General features: G+C 41.7%; 1 protein-coding gene across 10 annotated transcripts in view; it reads right to left on the bottom strand.

Annotated features, from left to right (window-relative positions):
- Positions 1 to 21,997, bottom strand: part of ZNF827 (zinc finger protein 827) — a 154,064-nt gene that overhangs the window by 88,008 nt on the left and 44,059 nt on the right. For 9 of the 10 annotated variants that reach the window (XM_033134378.1, XM_033134370.1, XM_033134377.1 and 6 more), the window contains 2 exons: positions 20,135 to 20,615; positions 4,266 to 4,499 (listed from right to left, as the gene is read on the bottom strand). In XM_033134378.1, the coding sequence (XP_032990269.1) occupies positions 4,266 to 4,499; positions 20,135 to 20,615 (715 nt within the window). The remainder of the gene's footprint in view (positions 1 to 4,265; positions 4,500 to 20,134; positions 20,616 to 21,997) is intronic. The other variant, XM_033134371.1, reaches the window with a different exon arrangement.

Raw genomic sequence — 21,997 nt, forward strand, 5'->3', positions numbered from 1 at the left:
CCAGGCCCTGCTCAGATTCCTCCACAAGAGGCAATTATAATGTATATTTCTCTCCAAGACTAGGCAGGGATAAATGAATATAAATCAGAAATGAATATAAATCCACTCCATTTCTGTTTTTCAGCATAGAAATAAGAAAACCAATAGACGTGTTTCAAATTCAGGTCTGAATACGAAGATTTATTTACCATGTGAGATACATTTAAATGTTTAATTTTTCAATAATGTTTCTGAATAACTCCAACTTCACAGCTACTTATTTTTGTGCAATTCATATTTTTAAATGGAATTCTTATCTGCTACTTCTAGGTTCAACCATACGTGATATATTTTTTTTAACGTATTGCTGAATTCGGTTTGCTAATATTTTGTTGAGGATTTTTGCATCTATGTTCATTAGGGATATCGGCCTGTAGTTTTCTTTTTTTGTAATGTCTTTGTCTGGTTTTGGGATCAGGTGACAGTGGCCTCGTGAAAAGAGTCTGGGAGCCTTCCTTCCTTCTGGATTTTTGGGAATATTTTGAGGAAAGTAGGTGATAATTCTGTTTTGAATGTTTGGTAAAATTCACCTGTAAAGCCATCTGGTCCAGGACTTTTGTTTCTTGAGCTGGTTGATTACTGATTCAATTTCACTGGTAGTAATCGGTCTGTTTAGATTTTCTGTTTCTTCTTGATTCAGCCTTGGAAGGTTGTATGTTTCTAGAAAATTATCAATTTCTTCCAGATCGTCTAATTTGTTGGTGTATAGTTGCTACACGGTACATTTTATATCTGCATTCCCATGTAACCATGTGGCTCCCCAAAGGAAGACGAGCACACTTCTTCATCTCTTTGAGTCTAGTGACTTCTCTTAAGAGTACAACAGAGCAGAGCAGATAAAATTTTGTGTCATCTTCAGCACTCAGTCTTATCTGTGGTAACACATCTGTTCCCTCAGTTTGCGAGGTCACCAGACATTGCAAAACCAGAGTTTAATAGGGACTTGATTCTCTTAGTCTGCCTAATGTTACCTATCCTCCATACTGAACCTCGGAATTTTGGGCCTCCTTAAATCAAGACTTCTGGGAATTATCTTTGGCAACTATAAGCTTAGCAGAAAAGTCTGATTATTTTGGCTGCCTGGTGTCACATCACAACAGGTAGTTAGTTGCAGGCATCCAGTGTTTTCCTCAGAGCGGGCTGCTTTCTTTATGGTAATCAGTGTACTTGGCCCAGCTGTCAGGCACTTGACTTCCCAATTAACAACTGGAAATAGAACTTGAGACACAGGAAGGAAGAAAACTCAGATTTTCCCAAACACGCAGTTAATGAAAAATTTAGCCTAGTCTCTAACTCATCTGTGTTTTTTCTCATAAAACACAAATGTCAATTTGGAAAACAATATACCTACAGAGGTTTCTTCACAAAGGAAAGTTTCACATGATATTTGACTGGGCCACGTGCCCAACATCCATTGTTAGGGAATTCACATAAATTAACTGAAAACTAGAAATAAAGCAGCCAAAATTATTGGCTTGTTTCCTCTTATTAATTCAATGAAAAGGCTGAAAGGGCCTGAACTACTACAGATCACAGCTTCTATTCTCCAAGAATGAAGTAACAGAGAAGAAGAATCCTTTTATTCTACATCTTAGCTATTCCTTGGGTCTAAATTGACAGAGGGAAAAAGATGTATGATAATGCATGGGATGTACGTTCCTCACCCAACTCTTTCTGAGCAGGATTTTCCCCAGCAGGACACAAGGCAATAAATGACAATTAGCACGGCAGGAAGCAGCAGGGACTCCCGCTCACAAGAATGCCTGCTGTAAGGCTTTGGGGTATCAGGTGAGATGCACCTGGAACGGCTCTGACTGACCTGTGTAGATGCTCTGGGAAATGCATTACTACTCTTGACTACAGAAGGACAGGGAATATCATGGAAAAGGGGATCTGAAGAAACTGACAAGCCCTGTACTTGGATGACTTCAGGGCAACAACACTGAAATTGCTAAAGTTACAACTTGAGGAAAGGAAGCACAGCAAGTTTTTCCCTCACATCTTCCTTCTTTTGAGAGCACTGATCTATCCGTGATTACAAACTCTAATATCTGCTTTAAACCTACTAAAGGGTGAGTCCTCTTTACCTTGCAGCTTAGGAATGAAAACATTTGTTTTTACGTCACAGGCCTAGTTTTAGGACTAACGTGGAAACTTCTTTGCAGTTTACCTGACCACACTCTGTTAGGGCATAGAAGTAGGAAGTGCCAAGTGCAAGCCACTTACTGAATGAATTTCCTTGCCTTGGATTTCTTCTGACTACACATAAGCATCTAGAGGGTAGGGCCTGGGACGCATTTTTTTGACCTAGGTCTCTTGCACCTTGAATGCTGGGGCAAAAAGTGTTATCTTAATCTTCAAACAAATTTTCACTTCCACACCACAAAGCAGGACAGATGTCCTTTGGAAAGACGACCATGTCATCCATTCAAACTGTCGTTTAACCCCACAGCACATGGACTCAATAAAACTCAACATAAACATTTAGAAAGGCCATTGCTGTCCACCAATACCTTCAAATGTGCATGGCTGCTTAGCTGTATTCTGTTTGAGGGGCCTCGTTATCGAGGACATGATTTCCTACTTCATTGACTCAAATAGCATCATCCAACAGATTAAGAAGATAAAATGTTTTCTGAAAGAACATTTTTCCCGAAATCTCATTTTTGCATATTATATTTTGGTGCCACCCCAGCTTTCCCTGCTCACAATAGTGGCTGCACAGCAAACTCTGAAACAGAAATATCACATACTAACATCTTACCATCAGGAGGGAACACGAGTCACTGTCGGAAGAGAATTAAAATCACTGTGCTGTGAAAGCTTACGCTATAGAAAAGAATCAGAGAGCTGTGTGACCTCTCTGAATTGACTGGAAAATCAACAGACAGATGACTCTATGTCACCGAGACCTTCTGACACAGAAGGGAGGGATCAACTATATGAAAATATATTGGTTTGAACATCATTTTTTAAAACTTTCAGTGTTCAGCAATCAGCACACTCTTGCTAGACCTCCCATTTACATAAGAGAAGCTGCACTGTCATTGCAAAGTTTAGAAAAATGGGGCTACAACAGGATGTGATAATTGTAGTAGTATACGTTGTCTCTAACAAATCGTGTTCCCCTGAAGTTACAGTGTGTTCTGAATTAACACCAAAGGAAAGAATTCTTAACCCCACCAACTGGCAAATACAGGAATTTCATCTGTTCTGATTTAATGACTCTAAGTTCCTCACTATTAATGTCTTACCTTCCAACTTACTGGTCAACCAGAAACAGTCAGAATCGTTCATGAAGTTACAGGAAGAAAGAGCCCCCGCTAAATCATATCTTGCTTTCATCGTCTAAGCACAGCAAGTTACAAACTGAAAACAGCTTTTGATTGATTTTAGCATTTTGAATATAGTTTCTAAAAATTATCTTTAAGCAGTAGTAAACTAAGGATGGGATATAAATTGGTAAGTACTCTTATTGACACAAGTTTTCTTTCTATGTTCTGAAAGTCATACCTTTGAATTTAAAAGACACTAAATGTTTAGTTTTCCTGTTCCAAAAGGGATGGGACAGACTGGAGACTGGTGGAAAAGAATCCAAAGTACTTGAATTTCAAATTATAACCTATTTTTTCCAACATTTGATAGGCTGGGATTACATTCAGATACTAGTAAAAAAAGCATTCATTCATCTCAAGGACTTAGATTAATTATTGTAATATCCCATTATGAAATTTTCTATTCCTAAAATCTCACTGCAACTCTATTGGTAATTACTTCAAGTGCCATCTCAACTGCTTATTAAGTGAAGAAAAATATTTTTAATGGCCCTTAAAGAATATAAAGTATAAATGCACAAAAATGTAAGGTTCTCTATTAAGAAAAGATAGATATTTTGATCAATTAGCAAAAGTGCTTTGACTAGCATTAGAATCCATTTAAAATTATGATCCACGTCATCTTAGGACGCAGTAGTGTTTTCCCACAATTTGCAGTCATAGCCAGAAAAAGAAGGCTGTGTTTACCAGGACAGGTACACGGCTAGCATTTGCAAACACACTCATACACACAATACAGGTAGTTAAGCCAAGTAATCCAATCATTCCTGAATTCAGCACAATAATGTGATGCTGCCGCCATTAGGCTAATTATAACCCACGCAGGAAGCAGCCCCGTTGGTTTGCAAATGAAATGATCCGAATGTGAACATTTTAGAATAAATCAATTACCTGATAGTTTCATGAGCAGTTCAGATGCTGCTTTGACGGACACATCCCGCCTTAGCACATTCCCCTTCCCTTCCTGGGGCTTAAGGGTGTCCTCAGAGATGCCTGGGGCTGGCACTTCAGATTCCGGGCTGAATACGTAGCTGGACCGAGGCAAGGTGGCACTGAGGGCCTCTTCTTCATTAGGCTCCTCTTTTACTTTAAAGTTAAGACTCATGGGCTCCTTCTGATTTGCAGCTGTCAAAAGAAAAAAGGGATTTTATACACACACACACACACACACACACACACACACACACACACACAAGGCCAATCCCCCTCTTAGCTGCCCCCAACTTCATGAAGGATGGATGCACGATCATATTGTGCTAACAGCAGGAGGGAGTATGGCCTAATCAAAATTGGCTGACCCTGGGCACAAAAACACAATACACTCCAAGATCATGTGGGCTTCTGAATCTTTCAAACCTATCCTATTTTAGGAAATGCTGCCCCTACAAAGTGTTTGGGCATTTTCTCTTTGGTTTCCCTCAACGTCTTCTTTCCTGGATATGATGCTGCCACCCTGACCTATTTGTCCTCTCCCTATCTAAACCTAGTATAGAATAATGCCTTCGGGCAGTTGTTCTGCCATAAAATATTGATGATAAACATGTGTCAGAGGCAATACCCAGAGTGAAAACCTGGGGTGGGGTGAAAAGTGAGGGTTGAGAATTTGCCAGAGAGAAGAGCTCATACTAGAGATATACCACTTTTGCCACTTAAGAGATATACCACAAACAGCGGGGCATGCCGTTGGCATTGTGTTTTGGGTTCCTGTCTGTAGCCCAAGTCATCTCCAAGTCCACAAAGGGCATTTTTAATGAAAAATTGTTTATTTTGGGAATAGATTTGCAGAGAAGTTGCAAAGATGGTTTGCAGTGTTCCCATATATCCTTCACCCAGTATTCCCTAATGTTAACAGCTTACATAACCATGGTACAGTTGTCAGAAGTAAGAAATTCACATTACGATGACCTAAGCTGCAGATTCTATTCAGATTTCACCAGTTTTTCCACTTATGTCCTTTTTCCATTTTTAGCAGGGTTGATTGGTGTGGAGTGTGTGGTCAGGGCAGAGCTAACTGGCCTATTATGGGATGGATTCTGTGGCTTGGCCACACCGTACCCACTAAGGCCTTCACCCACTAAGCTACATACTACCCAGGAAAAACCGAGAAGAAAGACAAGCATCCTCTCTTACCACTTGTCCCTTTCACAGGCATCTTGCTCCCCTTTAAAGGGCCACATAGTAGGAATTTTAGGCTGCTTATTTTGGGTGTGTTTGTTTTTTGAGAAAGAAGATCTCATCCTAATACAAGGTTCTTAGCAACGATTATTAGAATGAGCCTTAAGCCCATTCCTGCTGAACAAATACGAGGAAGAAATCCCCCAAAGCAAACACCTATCTGCCCCTGTCCCCAGCCAACACACGGGCATGAGCTTTCTTTCTATCTCATGCCAAGAATGTATATTCTGGAATCACAAGTTCACATAGACCAGCCGATTTGGAAATTGGACTCTAGAGGGCCAATATGACATTTGGCAGTTCTGCTACCATAAGGAGGAAGAGCTAGGGTTGGAACTTAGGTCCACGGGCTGCCATCCTGTGTCCCTTACCTCCCTCCCTCACACCACTCCTCCATCTTTGATCCCCATGCTGTGTAACAACAATTGAATGTAACTTGAGCTTCAAGTCCGCTAAAATACCACCTTCTCAATGAAGTCCACTCTGTTCAAAATTGCAATCCCCACTCCGACAGGACTCCCAATCTCTCCTACCCTAATCTTCCTTTTCCCAAAATATTCATCTCCTGATAACACATGGTTATGGATTGAATTGTGTTCCCCTCCCCCAAATCCCTACGTCGAAGCCCTAACCCCCACGGTGACTGTATTTGGAGACAGGGAGGTAATGAACATTAAATGAGGCCATTAGAGTGGGGTCCTAATCCAATATGACTGGTGTCCTTATAAAAAGAGAGACATATGTGAGGACACAGCAAGAAGGTGGCCATCTTCAAGCCAAGGAGAGTGGGGCCTCAGGAGAAACACATTGAGCTTGAACCTCCAGCCTTTAGAACTGTGAGAAATAAATTTCTGTTGTTCCAGCCACTTAGCCTGTGGTATTCTGTTACAGCAGCCCAAACGGACTAATCACATACTATGTAATTTTCTTATTTATTACGTTAACCATGTATGGTCTGTGCTTCATGAAGGCAATGATCATTGTTTTAATGCGGATGGATCTCGAGTGCCTAGAACAGTGCCTGGCACATAGTAGGTGCTCAATATCTGTATTTGTTGAATGAATAAAATGTATTGGCCACAAATTAGTGACATCAACTGGCACTCTTCTATTACCTCTGGTAAACAAAAACTAAGAATCTCAAAATATTCCACCAAAGGCAATCAGAAATGCTTTCCCTGGATCTCATCATTAGATTGGCGATAAGACCTTAGAGATAAAGTTAAAAGCTTTGTTGCCTACACCACAGCGCTCACTGAGGTGTCTTTGAGTAATCACTTGGACTCTAGCATTACTAAAGGAGTCCAGACCTGAAGGAAAGTGCTTAAAGTCTAGCCTTTTGGGGACAATGTCATCAGAATCTGAACCAAAGGGAACCAAGACAGTCTCTAGAGCAATCTGCAACAAGTATGTATTCCCAACCTTTAGGAAGGTAGCTCCTAAAACGACTTTGTTTATTTAGCATATTTCTCCGGCTTCTGGGGGTTTTGCTAACTACCTTCTAAAGCTTCTCTCGCCCTGAGCCTTTCTTCCAGAACCCTTCATAAAATCCTTTTCCGACATCATCCTAGTTAGTTATAGCAGAGTGATTAAATGGTGTGTGGTCTGTTCTGTCTGTAACTTCAATTCTTTGGGAAGGAATAATATGAAGTGAATGGTTAGGTTTTTGTGTATTTTTTAAATGCTTCAGTGCTGCATCTTTTATTTTAAAACGTTTCAAAATTCTAAGGTGAGGCTAGGAAAAAGATAAGAAACTATTACAGCCCTAGAAGCAAATCCCAGCTTCTAAGAGAGGGCAACCATTATACTGATGCCCTTTAAAGATGTAAGTAGCTTCTGGGAGCATTAGGCAGAATACATGCTACTTAAGACTTAAGAAAAAAAGAAAGCTATTTAGAATTGTTGGTACACCCCGGATTTAACAGAACTTCAATAAGACACTTAAAAAAACAAGGCAAGCTGGATGTGGTTGGATTATATACTTGCAAGGCCCTTTCTACCTGGTTTTCAGCCTGACAACGCTAAGAATGGCATGAAACGAGTAAAGCGTTGGGGAAATGTAAACAAGGCTAATGACATGTCAAAAAACCACGTGGGAGACACTTCTTTGCTCAAGTTTTAGTTTCCCAACCATTTGGGTCGAAATCAAAAATGGAAAAATAGAAATATGAAGGCTACCCTGCTTTCTTTCAATAACCAGAAACATTTGCACTGAGAACAGTACATAAAGCCTGTATTTTAAAATTAATGACTGAATAATTGCCATCGTTTTTCATTATCTTAAGTTTAAAAACCCACAGTCTTTCTACAGAGCAAGGTGGAATTAAAAGTGTTTTCTTTTCCTTTGGGAAAATTGCTAAGAGAAAAGCAATCATTTCTGACTCACTACATAGTCTTGACTTCATTCTTACTAACAAAAAGATTTGTGCACACATAGAACTCAATTCGTAAAGGACTTGCACAGCACCTGCCTTGATTTCTGTGTATGTATCTTAAAGCTTCCAGATACTCCAATGGTGTGAAGAAGCCCCACTAATCAAGAGGCCCCTTCTCAAACTGTTTGTTCTAAACATTTTAGGACCTGAGCCACTGATCACAGATGATTCATATCTGTAAGTTCATGTACTCAATGGAGTTGTGCAGCCATTCAAAGGAAACAAATCAGCTTTTTGAGGATTCAAGATAAAGGCTAATATGGCAAAGGAATGGAATGGCCACTGGGATAAAATGATTCCACACTTCCAATTCTAATAGGCAGGAATTAATGAGCTATAAAAGAAAACCCTCTTTAAAGCATGGTGTCATCAGTTCACATGGAGATTTCCTTGTGAGCACAACGCCCCTCCTTGAGGAAAATTCTATATAACTTCCTTAAAGACCATTATTTGTTTTAATAAAGCATACAACTAGCATTTGAATAGTTACGCAGGCATTGATCCTTCTGTCAACCACACAAGGTAAATGTCATTACTATCCTCATTTTATCGGTGAGGAAAGTAAGGTCCCAAGAAGTTAACAGACTGAGCCACCCCACATTCCCACCCACCCCCCCAAAAAAAATCACAGAACTGCTAGACTCTAGGGCTTCTGGTTGAAAATCCCCCAATCTGTCTCCAAGACAGCCCAAGTTTCTTCCAGGATACAACTCTAAGCAGCTGGATGGTGGGCTTTGCAAAATAAGTAATCCGAAGTGAACTAAATACTGTTCATGAGGAAGGGAAGAGTGGGGCATGACTTGAAGGTAAGGGACGCTTTCTGGTAGGAAAGAAGCTGGTGAAGATTGGACTACGAGGATGGAAGAGGAGGAACAAGCTGCAGCATGACAGCTTCTGTTCCGTCAGTTCCCTCTGGTGAAGGAAAATGACATTTTCCTCGAGTTTAATAAGACAGAGCTCTCACTTTTACTTCAGAATCTAGCAATTTTGTGAATGCTCAACAGCTACATCAAAAAACTAGAGCAATGAGAATTTTACTTAACTACCTCACCTTAAAGGAGAGCCAAAGACTCTTGCACCTGGAAGGTACCATAGATCAGTGGTTTCCAGTGTTTCAAGGAACCTTAGGATATACTTCGGGGTTCTAATACATGTTTGTTTCTAATTTAAGTTTTGAAGATTATTTTAAAATTAATTTTAAAACACGCACCCTCAGCTGCTGCATTATATATAAAATGTCAATTCACTGGAGACCACTAATCTGTTAACTTATCTTGACAAGTTAATTCAGGTTTTTGTGTGTCACAGGTAATACAGTTTCTCCTGCTATCATAAAAGTGTTAGAGTTCTAGTAATCGATCATTAATAAGGAAGTCGTTGGCTATGCACTGATCTTTGAAAACATTCACGCCTGTGCATGTGTATCCATGTAGAACTGTACAGTTAGGGTACTACTAGAGTCTATAGGCATTTCTTAAATCAGGCTTTCTCTACTTTGGCACCACTGGCACTCTGGACTGGGTAATGTGCTGTGGGAGACTGTCTTGCACATTATAGGATGTTATCAGCATCCCTGGCTTCTACCCACTTGATGCCAATATACTTCCCAGTTGTGACAACAAAAATTTTCCCCAGACTTTGCTAACTGTCCCCTGGGCATGCCCCTAGCTGAGAAACACTGCCTTAAATCAATGCCGGGATAGATTCAAGTATATCTGCTTTGGTGAAGCTGCTATCGTAGATAACAGACGATATCTATATATGTAGATATATATCTATATATGTAGATATATATGTAGATATATAGATATATATCTGGACGTATAATATCATTTATAGAACACGTACTACAGGCCAAGGGCTATGCTAAGTGTTCACATAGATTAATTTCTCTGATTCTCATAACAATTTTTTGACGTAGGGACTACTACTGTATTATCCCCAGTTTGCAGATGAGGAATCCGAGACGAGTGAAATGAAATCAATTTCCAAATAATAGTTGATTGACTAATAACCAAGAGTTATTATAGAATGAGAGATGGCGTTAGTGCATATTGAAAGTTTGGGATACTGTCAGTCTGCCATTTATTACGATAAAGAAGGAGGGCAGTGGCTAAATGTCGACTTTGAAGCAAAACTTTTTATTATTATATTCTCCTTTCAAGCATCTGAATATATGTAAGTGAAGGGATGCTGTGATTCCAAGTTGAATTGTTTGAAATCTGCCCTCATTTGCCACAGGGTCCCCATGTGAAGGGTGTTTCTTGAAACGGCAATCAGAGAAATAAATTTAGAAATACACTAGATACTTACACTGCCGTAAGACCTCATCTGATCATGACAGTAACTCCACGTTTCACGCTTACCAAACAGCAACGCTTTTCTAATTGCTTGACTGCTTAAATGAATATAATAAATGTGAACTAAAAAAGCTAAAGTTATACTTAGAAATACATGTTATGTGTTTTATATGTTGAGTGTGCACTTAAGATTTTGTTTGAAAACAAATAGGTTCACTGTTAAAAAAAAACAAACAACATGAAAACCATTACTTTTTTCCACTTCCTTATTTTATAATAAGAAAACAGGCTCAGAGAAGGATATGGCCTTTTAAAAATCACATAGCTTGTTAATGACAGAATCAGAGCTCAACTCTCCAGATTACAAACCAGTGCTGTTACAAGTCCCCACGTTCCCTTGTAAATACATGTAAGTGTGTATGACCTGGCTGGGGACCTGGGATTTTTTTGATAATTTTATGCACTTTAAGTGAGAAAAAACTGCTCTCTGAAATCATAAGGAAAGCTAAGATTTAATTAAATAATAATAACAGTGGAGTATTACGTTTAGATGTTCAGCATATTATATCTAAATAGAATGTTTAAAACATTAGCTAAATATTTTTAAATCTTGCTCTCCAATAAGGTAAACTACTTAATTTGCCTTAAGTAGTTTTGTAATTAGTGTTTAGTGAAGTTTTAACCATCTCGTATTTCCCATTAATCCCCACCTGAGCTAATCCTTGGCCACACTTCAGGATGTGTGTCCCCAAACCAAGACTGCATAGGTCCCCTATGACAGCTACGACAATTATAGACATAGTGACAAAGGGAAAACAAAACAGCGTCTGGCACAGGGTCAGAGTAATAACAATGAGTGGTGCCTTAAGAACTGTAAAATAAATAAATAAGGTTTTTCTCCATGAACGAAACCACTAAAACCAGCAAGCACATAATCTGCAGAAATCCACTTAACAGACAGGATATCTCCCTTGTCAAAAGCAGGAAGGATAAGTCCTGCAAAACCAATCAAGCCATGAGTAAATGTGAAAGAAAGCTGTATTTTAAATTCATCCTATTAAATCCAAAGAATGAAATGTATGAATAGCAAGACATGATTGGAGCCTAGAAGAAAAGAAAGCCTAAAGAGTGGATAATATATTTCCAACACTTTTCAGGGAAGTTCGTGACCATCTGCCCAAAATGACATCTCCTCTTAATGGCTACGCTTGCCATTTGTAATTACTATGCTGACATTCTGGTTTATACATCAGTTTTTTAAAAAATGATTTATGTCATCATGGAACACCCAGAGAGTTTGAAGAACTCTGGGCTGTGGGAGATTATACAATGGCCAAAATGATCCTCCCCCTCCCTAAAAGCCCACGCCTTTACAATGGGACTTTGTTCCTTCTCCCATTAAGAGGTAGAGTCTATTTTCCCACTCTGAATCTGAGCTGGAGTTGTGGCCTGCTTTGGTCAGTGGAAGATGGTGGGCCAGGTCTGAGCCTCACCTCCAGAGGTCCCGTGCCCTTCTGCTCTCTCCTTGGAACCCTGCCCAGCTGCCATGTGAACGAGCCTGGGCTAGCCCTTTGAAGAACAACACCCTGGGGAGCAGAGAGAAGCCACCCCAGCTCAGGCTACCCTAGTCCAGCCAAGCCCCAGCCCACCTGGCAATGGACTGCGGACAGATGAGTCAGCCCAGGGGAGACCCAAAGAAGCACCGTGATGAACCACACCCAAGTTGCCAATCCACAAAAATCATAAACTAAGAAAAGGGTGATTGTTTTGAGCTGCTAAATTGTGTAAAAGTTTCTTACTTAATTCTGTGACAGAGTCCAGTTCCTAGACTTGACTCTATAAGCTGAGGTCCTAGAACATAAGACATACGGCAACACCAAGGTCCTCATACCCTTCGGGGCTCCCTTTAAACAGCCTGCTTACTTTCCACAGACCACCACCTTTTATTCCATCTTCTTTCTTAAGCACGATGGAGGTGGGTGTGAATTTGCAAATCCTTTTTAAGTGAAGTAATATCACGACCTCTGCAAACCTGACTTCTAGAATATGACTAATGGAATATTTTTCTTATAATCAATCCATCATGGAATGCATTGTGGATGATACAAAGACAAAGATGTTATAAAAGACACATTATCTCCCCCCACAGTAACTTGAAACAGTGGAAGAAGCAAGACTAACACACAGCAATAGAATGAACCAGCAATAATACAAGCAGCAGCCTGGATGATAAAGACTCTAAGTACCACTGGAATGCACAACAGGGACCAGTAGTAAAGACCAGAATAACAGGAAAAGGTTTTACTAAAGAAGTGGGCACTATTGTTGGAAGGGTGGCTAGCGTTTACACAGGCTAGGCAGCCGGGGAAGGGCATGATAGGAATGGCACCTGCGTTGCTAGAAATTCTCTATATACAGGACCACTGTGGGGCAGAGGTACATGAAAATAGTTACTTTAGCCTTATTAACATTATTAATTATTTTTAGAAAAAGTCCCCCCCGGCCCCCTTCCACCACCATTTTATCTAACAGGAGGAAGAAGATACATGGACCTCCGCAGTTCAAGTGACCAGACCCCTGGAGCATGAGCAAAGCCAGAGAAATGGAAACGAGAGGGGCGTACCTATGAGCTTGTGAAGGCTGTGGGAATACGGTTACCCAGTAGAAAGGAGGCAGGTAGAGGCAGGGCCCGAGGAAAGAGGTAGTAGAAGAAGGGTCCTTCAGAGTGCATTGGAGGGCCTGGGGGTGGGGGAGCACCTGGGGGTGCTGTCTAGGTGTGTCTAGGTGTGACCCGGAGAGGCCAGCTGTCTAGGTGTGACGTGATGGCCAGGAAGGGCTGCATGTGAAGGGCAGGACTGTACATCTATTTTAGAAGACACCGAAAACTTTAACCAGATTAGTGACTGAATTAACATGCATTAGAAATGATGCCATGGTTTGAAGCCAAGGAAAATAAACAGTGAAGCAGACGAGGTCAAAAGACAGCTCACTCAGCTGAGAAAAAAAATTAGGTAATAGCTAATGGAGTGGTCGTGAGCCACGGCTTTGCAGTTAGGCAGAGCTGAAGCTTTGCTTTGTCCCTTGTAGCTGAAGCATTTTAAGCCTCACCTTCCTCATCTATAAAATAGGTTCCATATTATTAACCCCATAGGGCTGCTGAGAGGGTTAAAGGAAAAGAGACATGAAGTTGTTGGCACAGTGCCCAGCTCACTGTAAACACAATTCATTAGTAATAATGCTTATAATAGTAATAGCAGAAGTAGTAACAATAGTAACAGTATTAAGTAGAAGAAAATGTATTTCTGAGAAAAGGAAGAAAATGAACTGAATTCAGTTTTGCAGAAACATAGACTTTGAAAAGCTTTTCCAGGGGTCTGTCAAGATAAAAAAATTATTCTAGAGGGCAATTCTAGAACTAGATATACTCTGTCCAGCAGTGAGAAAAGAAAGATCTGGCTGGAATCCAGTCATGATTCTTTTACAGGATTTACGCGGAGTCTTGGTTTCCTCAGCTAATGGTTGTTGTCAGACAATATATTTGGAAGCACGCTTTACACTGGAAAGCTCTACAGAAATGTAAATTGGCCTTATTGTTACTACTCTTCTTTGCACTAAGTAATTCCTGAAAAGCCTACAAGTATTAATGCAACTTCCAATGGCGTCTAACATACCACGTTCAGAGAGTAGCACCCGTGCTGGGAACCCTGGCTAACTCTACAATGTCACAGGACAGAGAGAGGAGCCCAGTTCTGGTTTCACTGCTAACTTACTTTGTGATGTGGGGTCTGGGGGAGGGAACACCAGAGCCAGGCCCCCCTGGATTAGAATCTCAGTCCCACCATTTTTTTTTAATTAGTTTCACATGTACAAAGCAACGTAATAGTTAGACATGTAAACCCCTCATAAACCCCGCCCCCCAAGCTACCACCCCTGACATCTTGTATAGCTGTTATAACACCATTGACTATCTTCCCTATATTGTACTCCACATCCTGTGACTATATCTACGTATATATTTAGTTATAGTTGACATTCAGTATTATTCTACTTCAGCTTTCAGGTGTATAGCACATTGGTCAGGCATCTACACAGTCTATGACGTGATTCCCCTGATAAGTCCAGTGCCCACCTGGCACCTTACATGATCTTTACAACATTGTTGATTATATTCCCCATACCGTATTAACTACCAATTTGTATTTCTTAATACCTTCACCTTTTCACCCTGCCCCCAGCCCCATTCCCATCTATCACCCTGATAAATCTAGTACCTATTTAGCACCATACTTAGTTATTACAATATTACTGACTGTTCTTTATGCTATACCCTGCATCCCCATGACTACTGTGTGACAACCAATTTGTACTCATTAATCCTTTCCCCTTTCACCCATCCTTAACCCCCCTCCCGTCTTAAAGAAGTCCCTCTAAGATTCCTTGTAATACTGCTTTGGTGGTGATGTCAGTTCCACCATTTTTATTAGCTGTGTAAACTTGGGCAAGTCTCTTAACCACTCTATTCCTTAGTTTTCGCCTGTAAAATGGGAATACTATTTTGCTATAAGGCTGTTATGAAGTTCAAATGCATTAAATGGCTCAGAGTAAAGCACTATGTAAGTGATTATTAAGGAAAAATAATGAACAGTGAGTAAATGTCACACAGTCTCCATCCACTGAAGTTCCGGCACACGTATGTATGACTCCAGGTCCCACTTTCTTGTAATGTCACCTGCCCCTTTCTGTGACTCAGATCAGTCCTCGTTTCATGGAGCCAAGTCACTGAACAACAGGAAGGAGCCACACTCTCCTTCTTACAGGAATCACCACCAGGTTCAATAAAAATCTAAGCTTTCAAGGGCATTCGGGCTGCCTGCATGTATCAGGCCCCTAAATCCACGTCGGACACCAGGAATTTTAGTCACATGGTCAGTGAGTGCCCATCATGAGAAAAGCAAGGCAGCATTAAAAAGAAGGCCAAACTGAAGACAGAACTTTGTGGAAAATAAACCCACTGGAGAAGGCACCTGAGCATGGCGTTGGGAGAGCCCCCTGGCTCCAGGGCTTGAAGTCTTAGTCCTTGAAAGAAGGCTCATTTGTTAAGCTGTTTTATAGGAAGCCAGTCAGAACCACCAGGCAAGAAGGATGATCCAGTTCACTGTGCATCTCCCATTCTTCCTTCTCCAGCAGCACAAACAAAGGTATCACAGGATGGGGAGCTCCCATTCATTGACTAACCATAGTATAACTACGAATGCACAAAATTGTAGGAAATAGATGAAGTGGCAGAACAAAGGCCTGTGGGATACAAACACATTCACCAATTCCCCTTTCTGTATACAAAAACACCTTTGCTATTTTATGGCTGAGCTCCTAGTAAATTAAAAAACACTTCAGCTTGCACCCATTTGTAAGTCATTGCTTTAAAAAGTTCACCTCTCCTAGTTAAAATTGTTTCAGCCTCAATTTTTAAAAGGAATAGCATGTGGGAGAAAGCATAATTTTTTTTTTGCCAGTTTCCAAATTAAAAATAGTTGAAATGGCTCATATCTTTTATTTTCGAAAACCAGGAACAAAAAGATATTCTCCACCAACAACTGACAAGTCAATTTTCTGTCAACTGCTTGGTTATAATTTGGAGAGCTAGAATTCAATTTTAGATCTTGAAAAGTATAGTTTTCAGAAACAAGAGATGAGGTAAGGCCATTCATGGCAGGCAACTTTGAACCAGCCTCCAAGTGGTAATACTCCCAGCTCCTTCATGTTCTAGATGAGTCTTGAGACTTTCTAGTTCTAACTAGAGAACATTAAGATGCTTCTTTCAGTTCTCCTGTCATGAGGCCCCATGAGGCAAAACGGGGGGCTCGATGAACATGACTCAGCCAGGTCTCTCATTCATGCCAACCTGGACCTGCAGTGAATGCCTCAGACCCATCTCACAGCTCTGTGCCCTTTCTCATGCTCTGGGAGAGAAGGCAAGGGAAGAGAGCTGTCCTGAAAAAAAAACTGTACCACTTACCAAGCTTGTATTCCACAGCAGTGATCCTCAATCTCAGCTGCATTTTAGAATCATTTGAGGATTTTAAAGAGAATACCAATGACTAGTCTTTATCCTAGACCAATTAAATCATAATTTCTGGGAGTGGGGCTGGACCCTGGCATTAAAAACAACACAAACAAACAAACAAAACACAACACCCCAGGTAAGTGTAATGTGCAGCCAAAGTCAGAACTGCTGCTGGATACCGGATAAATATACAGAAATACTGGAGAGAAGGCACAGAAGCAGCAGTAACTTAAGTGCTCTGAGGTTAGGTGAGCCCCTCTCCCATGCACACCCCGTCATGGGACCCCTGGATCACGTGCCCTGACATGCATTGATGTGTGTACGTCTGCTGGCTCCCAAGAAAAATCTATGTGAATACGCAGGGCTGCAGCCCTCAAAGGGCTGCCTTCTAGGGCAATACCCTGAGCAAAGTTTACAGAATTATTCTTTTCCCTCAGTCCAGAAAGCCAGGAGCAAGGGCTGCCCCACGCTCTTCCCGGAATCAATTATGGTGCTGAGCCGGAGAAGCCTCGGTTCTGGGGAGCAGCATTCATCTTGAAGGACCAAGGAATGTTAAGTGTGGGCTCAGGCAGAAGAAGAGTTGATGGTTCGGAGAAGGGGTTTGATTTCACAATCACACACGCTGGGAAACATCAAAACCAGGGTAGGGACAGGAGGAAGATTTAGCGTCCATTTAAAACATTTCCACCAGCAATTTTTAACCCCACTGGGTTCTCCTAAGTCATTTTTATACTCAGTTTTAGTTGAAGGAGCAAGAAAGACGCCCCTTAATAACCAAGCAAGAAAGAATCAAGTGTTTTCCACCCCTCCTTTGGACACAAGTAGGTATGTGCACGCTTGAATTTGTCACTGTGCTCCAGTTCTGCAGACAGTGGCGTGGCTGGCACAGAGACTCGCAGACTCGGGGCCCACAAACAGCTGCACCCAACAGTCCCAGCAGGTGCACGCACAGAGTCCAGCTCAAAAATCATCGCAAGAACAATGGCACCGTTATGACGCCGAGGGACGAGACCCAGTGCTAACCACTATGACACTACATTTGATGAGGGAAAGAGCTAGAAACCCAGCTACAGTTCTCTGGGATTTGGCCTTTTGGTCCTGGGATCACAGCCACAGACAACGCCAGGCACAGCACCACGGTGATAGCAGCTATCAATCATAGGGCCCCACCAACCAAAGAGTTAGTGGAATTCAAAAAAAAAAAAAAGAAAAATCCCTCCAGAAAATGTATTCCTTTCCTTTTAACATCTTCTCTTCCCATGGGCTGCATTGCCACAGTCACCAAGTTTACATTTACATCCAAATATGCACACACACAAAAAATTACCGATGCATCTCACTCCCCGGTGACTTTATAACAGGTTGCTAGGTAACAGTGCACACAAGTCGGGTTTCAGGACCTCTAGTAAGCCACCATAAAATAGCTGCATGGGCCTTTTGCATAAATAGTGTGCATTTGTTATCTGTTTTCTTCTGCCAATTGATCAGTGGGTAAATACTGCGACTGCCAAACCGTAAACAAATCCCCATCAATAGCTAACTGAGAAAACAGATCACAACAGAAGACTTTGGTACACAGTGTTTTTCACCCCAATCTACCAACATGCTTTCGGCTGGTGTCGCTCCTGTTTGCAATTCTGGCTCTCAGCAGCCGCAGGCCTTATGTTAAGCTCCCTGAGATTGGGACTGGAGTTAGTTCCAGTCGGATGTGGACACCCAGAGCTGAGCCGAGCAGGAGTGGTGCATCATACACCAAGTGTTTTATCTAATCCTTCCTTCGTCCCCTCTGGCCTTCCTGCATGCTTGAAAATTTCTTGGGGTTGTGGAGTAAAGAGAGTAACCCCTTACTAAGAGTTATTCACCCCCAGTTAGTTTTCCCCATCTGTTAAGTAAAGAAACTACCCCTTTCTAAGCTACACTAAATGATGATGCCATTTGCTTTCTTGGGAGTGCACTAGAAAAGCCCCCAAAGGACCCCTTTTTGCTATACTATTGGTGGGGAGATCATCAAGAAAGAACCAGGGATCCCACGGAGGTGAAAATTAAAGGGTCAGCGGCAAAAGGGGCACTAGAAGCCTGCACGTTCTCCATAGTTTCAAAAATGGTTCAATATAAAACTCCGAGTCTCTAAAAGCCCATTTTCCCCTGGATTGAGATGGAAGAGGGGGACGGTGGGGGGAAGAGGAGTAGAGAGCTCCCAGTTCTTCTGGGCCACAATCAGACACCCTTGAATTCCTGGGACTTAATCATTCCCAAGACTTCCTCACCTGCACTGCCGGTTGGCGCCTGTCAGTTCTTCGCTCTCTTTTCCTCCTCAGCTCATTTCTGTGACGCCTCATTTCCATCCCCTACCTTTTCTCATTTCTTCCAACTAGTGTCGTGTACTCCTGAGGGGCAAAGATCTGGGGTGACAGGGACATTCCAAAAGACCTGACTGAAGTGTCACTGAGCACAGGGCGTTCAGAGTGAAGCTGAACCTCTAATTCACCTGGCAATGACATTTAGTGAAATGCGACTCACAGTCCATTTAAAGGAAGGCGGTGACCAATTATTCTCCATTTAAAAGGGTATTGTCACTCTCCAAAGAGCTGAAATGGCATTTGGAAATCATCGTGGGGACTGCCGGCTTCACTGCAAGACAGAACCAATTCTCAGCCGACCTTTCCCCACCCTCCACATCGCCTTTAAAATTTAAAATCATACTTTAAAAAAAAACATAATGAGTAGCAGCACCGTCCCAGGACATGCTTTATCATTCCAAGGGAATCAGGAAAAACAGCCTCCCTCAGTCTCTACGCCCCCGTTCAACTCTACAACTTAATCAAAGAAATTGGAAAAAAAAAAAAAAGACAACTAAAAGAAACATCACATATTATTTGATGGTGAAAGTGATTTCTATGAATAAGAATACATTTTTACAACTTTACATTCTATTGTCTTTCCAAATGGCACTGGGGCAGTTAGAAACAAATTTTTTTTTTTTTAATTATAATTCCACTTTACATGAGGTACCTAGAGTAGTCAAATTCATAGAGACAGAAAGTGGAAGCGTTGTTACCAGGACCTGGGGAGGGAGGATTGGAGAGTTATTATATAATGGGTACAAGGTTTCGGTTTGGGGAGATGAAAAAGTTCTGGAGATGGATGGTGGTGATGTTTCCTACAGTAATGCAAATGTATTTAATGTGAAAGAACTGTGCACTTAAAGATGGTTACTTTTATGTTGGATATATTTTACCACAATAAAAACATTTTCCAATGGGGAAAAAAAAGTTTAAGATAATCTTTATCATTGGCTTGAGTTTTAAAAGTCTCTAGTTCCTAATAGTTGTCTCTGGATGTAGGTCCTTTAAAACTCTGTCAGATGAAAACAAATGAACTTGACTGATGCCAAATGAGATGTGCCACACACGCATTTTGAAGAACCCAATGCAGAGACAAGTTAAATAGGGACCAACGTCAACAGAAAGAACGGCCACCAACCTAGTTCACCATGTGATCTTCCCCCCACAACAAGAACCCATAAAGGAGAAAAACCAGGAGGAAATCAACAATCTCTATTGTTTCTAGACCCAAAGCACAGCAACACAGCAATGCCTACTTCTAAAGGACTGCCAAAAAAAAAGAAAAGAAAAAAGAAAGGGAGAGAGGAAAAATTATGAAGGTGCAGACTATTAGAATGTAAAAAGAGACCTTGAAAGCATCTAGTCCTACCAGTCCATTTTACAGATGAGAATACTGGTCGAGAAGGAGAGAGAGAGAGAGAATACAACCCTATTCAAGTACCTGACAGCTTCATGAGAAAATCAGACGCCATCTTAACAGAGATGTCCTGGCTGAACAATGCTGACGCACTGTTGGCCACAAACTCGGACGGGTCTTTCAGCTTTGTGTGGTTGGCCGGCCTGTCGGCAGCATTCAGGGTAAAGGAGGCTGGCAGGCCGTTATCTTCCTTGGGTTCCTCCTTCACCAGCAAAGGCGAGACGCCAGCCCCTCCCTGGCTAGTCCTCTCTGGAGTGTTGGCCGTCATCATGGTCCCCACTAGCTCTGTCCCTCCTCCTTCCCTTTGCTGCCCCAGGCAGGCACTGTCACTGAGGTGGGAAGATCCCTTGACATCTGGGTCTGGGATCTCCTCCTTCACCTTGGCTTCTGTCCTCAGGAAGTGCTGATGGCAACGCATGTGGAGTTTCAGGCTGAAGTGGCGTGAGGAAGTGAAAGGGCATAGCTGGCACTGAAAGGTCTCTCCCCGGTCCTGATGCTGATGAACCTGACGAAGAAGCAAGAAGAATGAGCTATCCACCGTGTGCGTATGGAAAATGCCTTGTTGCACGTCCACACTATTTGTCAACAATTACCTCCCAGTACAAAGGGCTGGCCCAGGAAATAAAATAACCGGAGGAGCATTTCATTACTGTGCTCCAGGTAAAGAGGGCATTCCCTAAACACAGAGGGGCCCAGGTAGGTTAAGAGTCCATCATTAGAGCCACGTTCACAACTGAGGATGCTGTCTGCCAAAGGAGGCCGTTTGGGGCGGTCTGCTCTTAATAGTCCAGTCATCTGATCTCGGTTGATGTCTTCAGAGAAAATATTACAAACCCAGCAGAATGCGAACTTACATAATTACTCGTCGTGGGTCAGAAGAGGTAACCTGTCAAGTAATTCCTCTCATAATGGTAACACTTTGCACGTACCCAATTATTGCCACACAGAGAATTGGTTGTTTTGCAAACATAATTTCAATTTTCATAATGCTTCTCGAGGTAATTAAGAATGTGGAAAATAATGTCTCCAGGGTATTCCCATTTCATAGACAGGGAAATTGAGACTCCGGAGTGAGTGGCTTGAGCACAATGACATATAAAGAAATTAGAGTGGGGGAAAAAAACCATGGTCTGATCTCCACCAAGGAGTCTCAGCAAGATGAAACCAATGTTTCCAAACATGGGGCTATCATGCTCAGATTCTGATGTCTGTAATGAAAGAATGCTGACTTTTGATTCCAATTCCAGTCTTACACGCACATATATACCTGCAAAAATTGCAAGAAACTTTTTTTCTTCCTGTCACTGCCAAATTTAGTGCTTGAAAAAGTGAGGAAATCATTGCACTGGCCCAAGCCAGGCTTCGAGCTGGCAGGTGCTCATAAGCTTGTAACTTCCCCTTTCATCTCTGCCAATGTACTTCGGTGCTGACCTGTTACACCCTGCTATTTCAGGACTGGCCTTCCCTTGAGTAGAAACTGCCAATTGTGTAGATTTGGGCCAAATGATTTGGGGAGTTGTATGATCTAGACAAACAAGTCAGCGACTGGAATTCAAAACCAAAACAAAACTGACACCTCATCTTCCAGTGGTGATCTGAGCGGGATTTGAACCCACGTCTGAGAAAGGTTAAAGGCTGGTTCGTTAATCCACTGCACCACCTGGCCCCTCTACGCAGGCTTCCTTTCCAAGAAAGCAAGTTTTACTACAGCTGTTTATGCATTCTGAATGCAATCCAAAAGCATTATTCACCAGCCAAAACATACTTTTAAATAATGTTAAGTGACCAACAAAAGCAAAGAAATTAAACGTTAATGGTGAGATCCTGTCGCTACAGCACCCCACTGTGGCTTTTTGAAAAAAACAACAGAAGTGATTCTGGGCACCC

The sequence above is a fragment of the Rhinolophus ferrumequinum genome, chromosome 18, assembly GCF_004115265.2.
Source record: "Rhinolophus ferrumequinum isolate MPI-CBG mRhiFer1 chromosome 18, mRhiFer1_v1.p, whole genome shotgun sequence".
NCBI classification, from domain to species: domain Eukaryota; kingdom Metazoa; phylum Chordata; class Mammalia; order Chiroptera; family Rhinolophidae; genus Rhinolophus; species Rhinolophus ferrumequinum.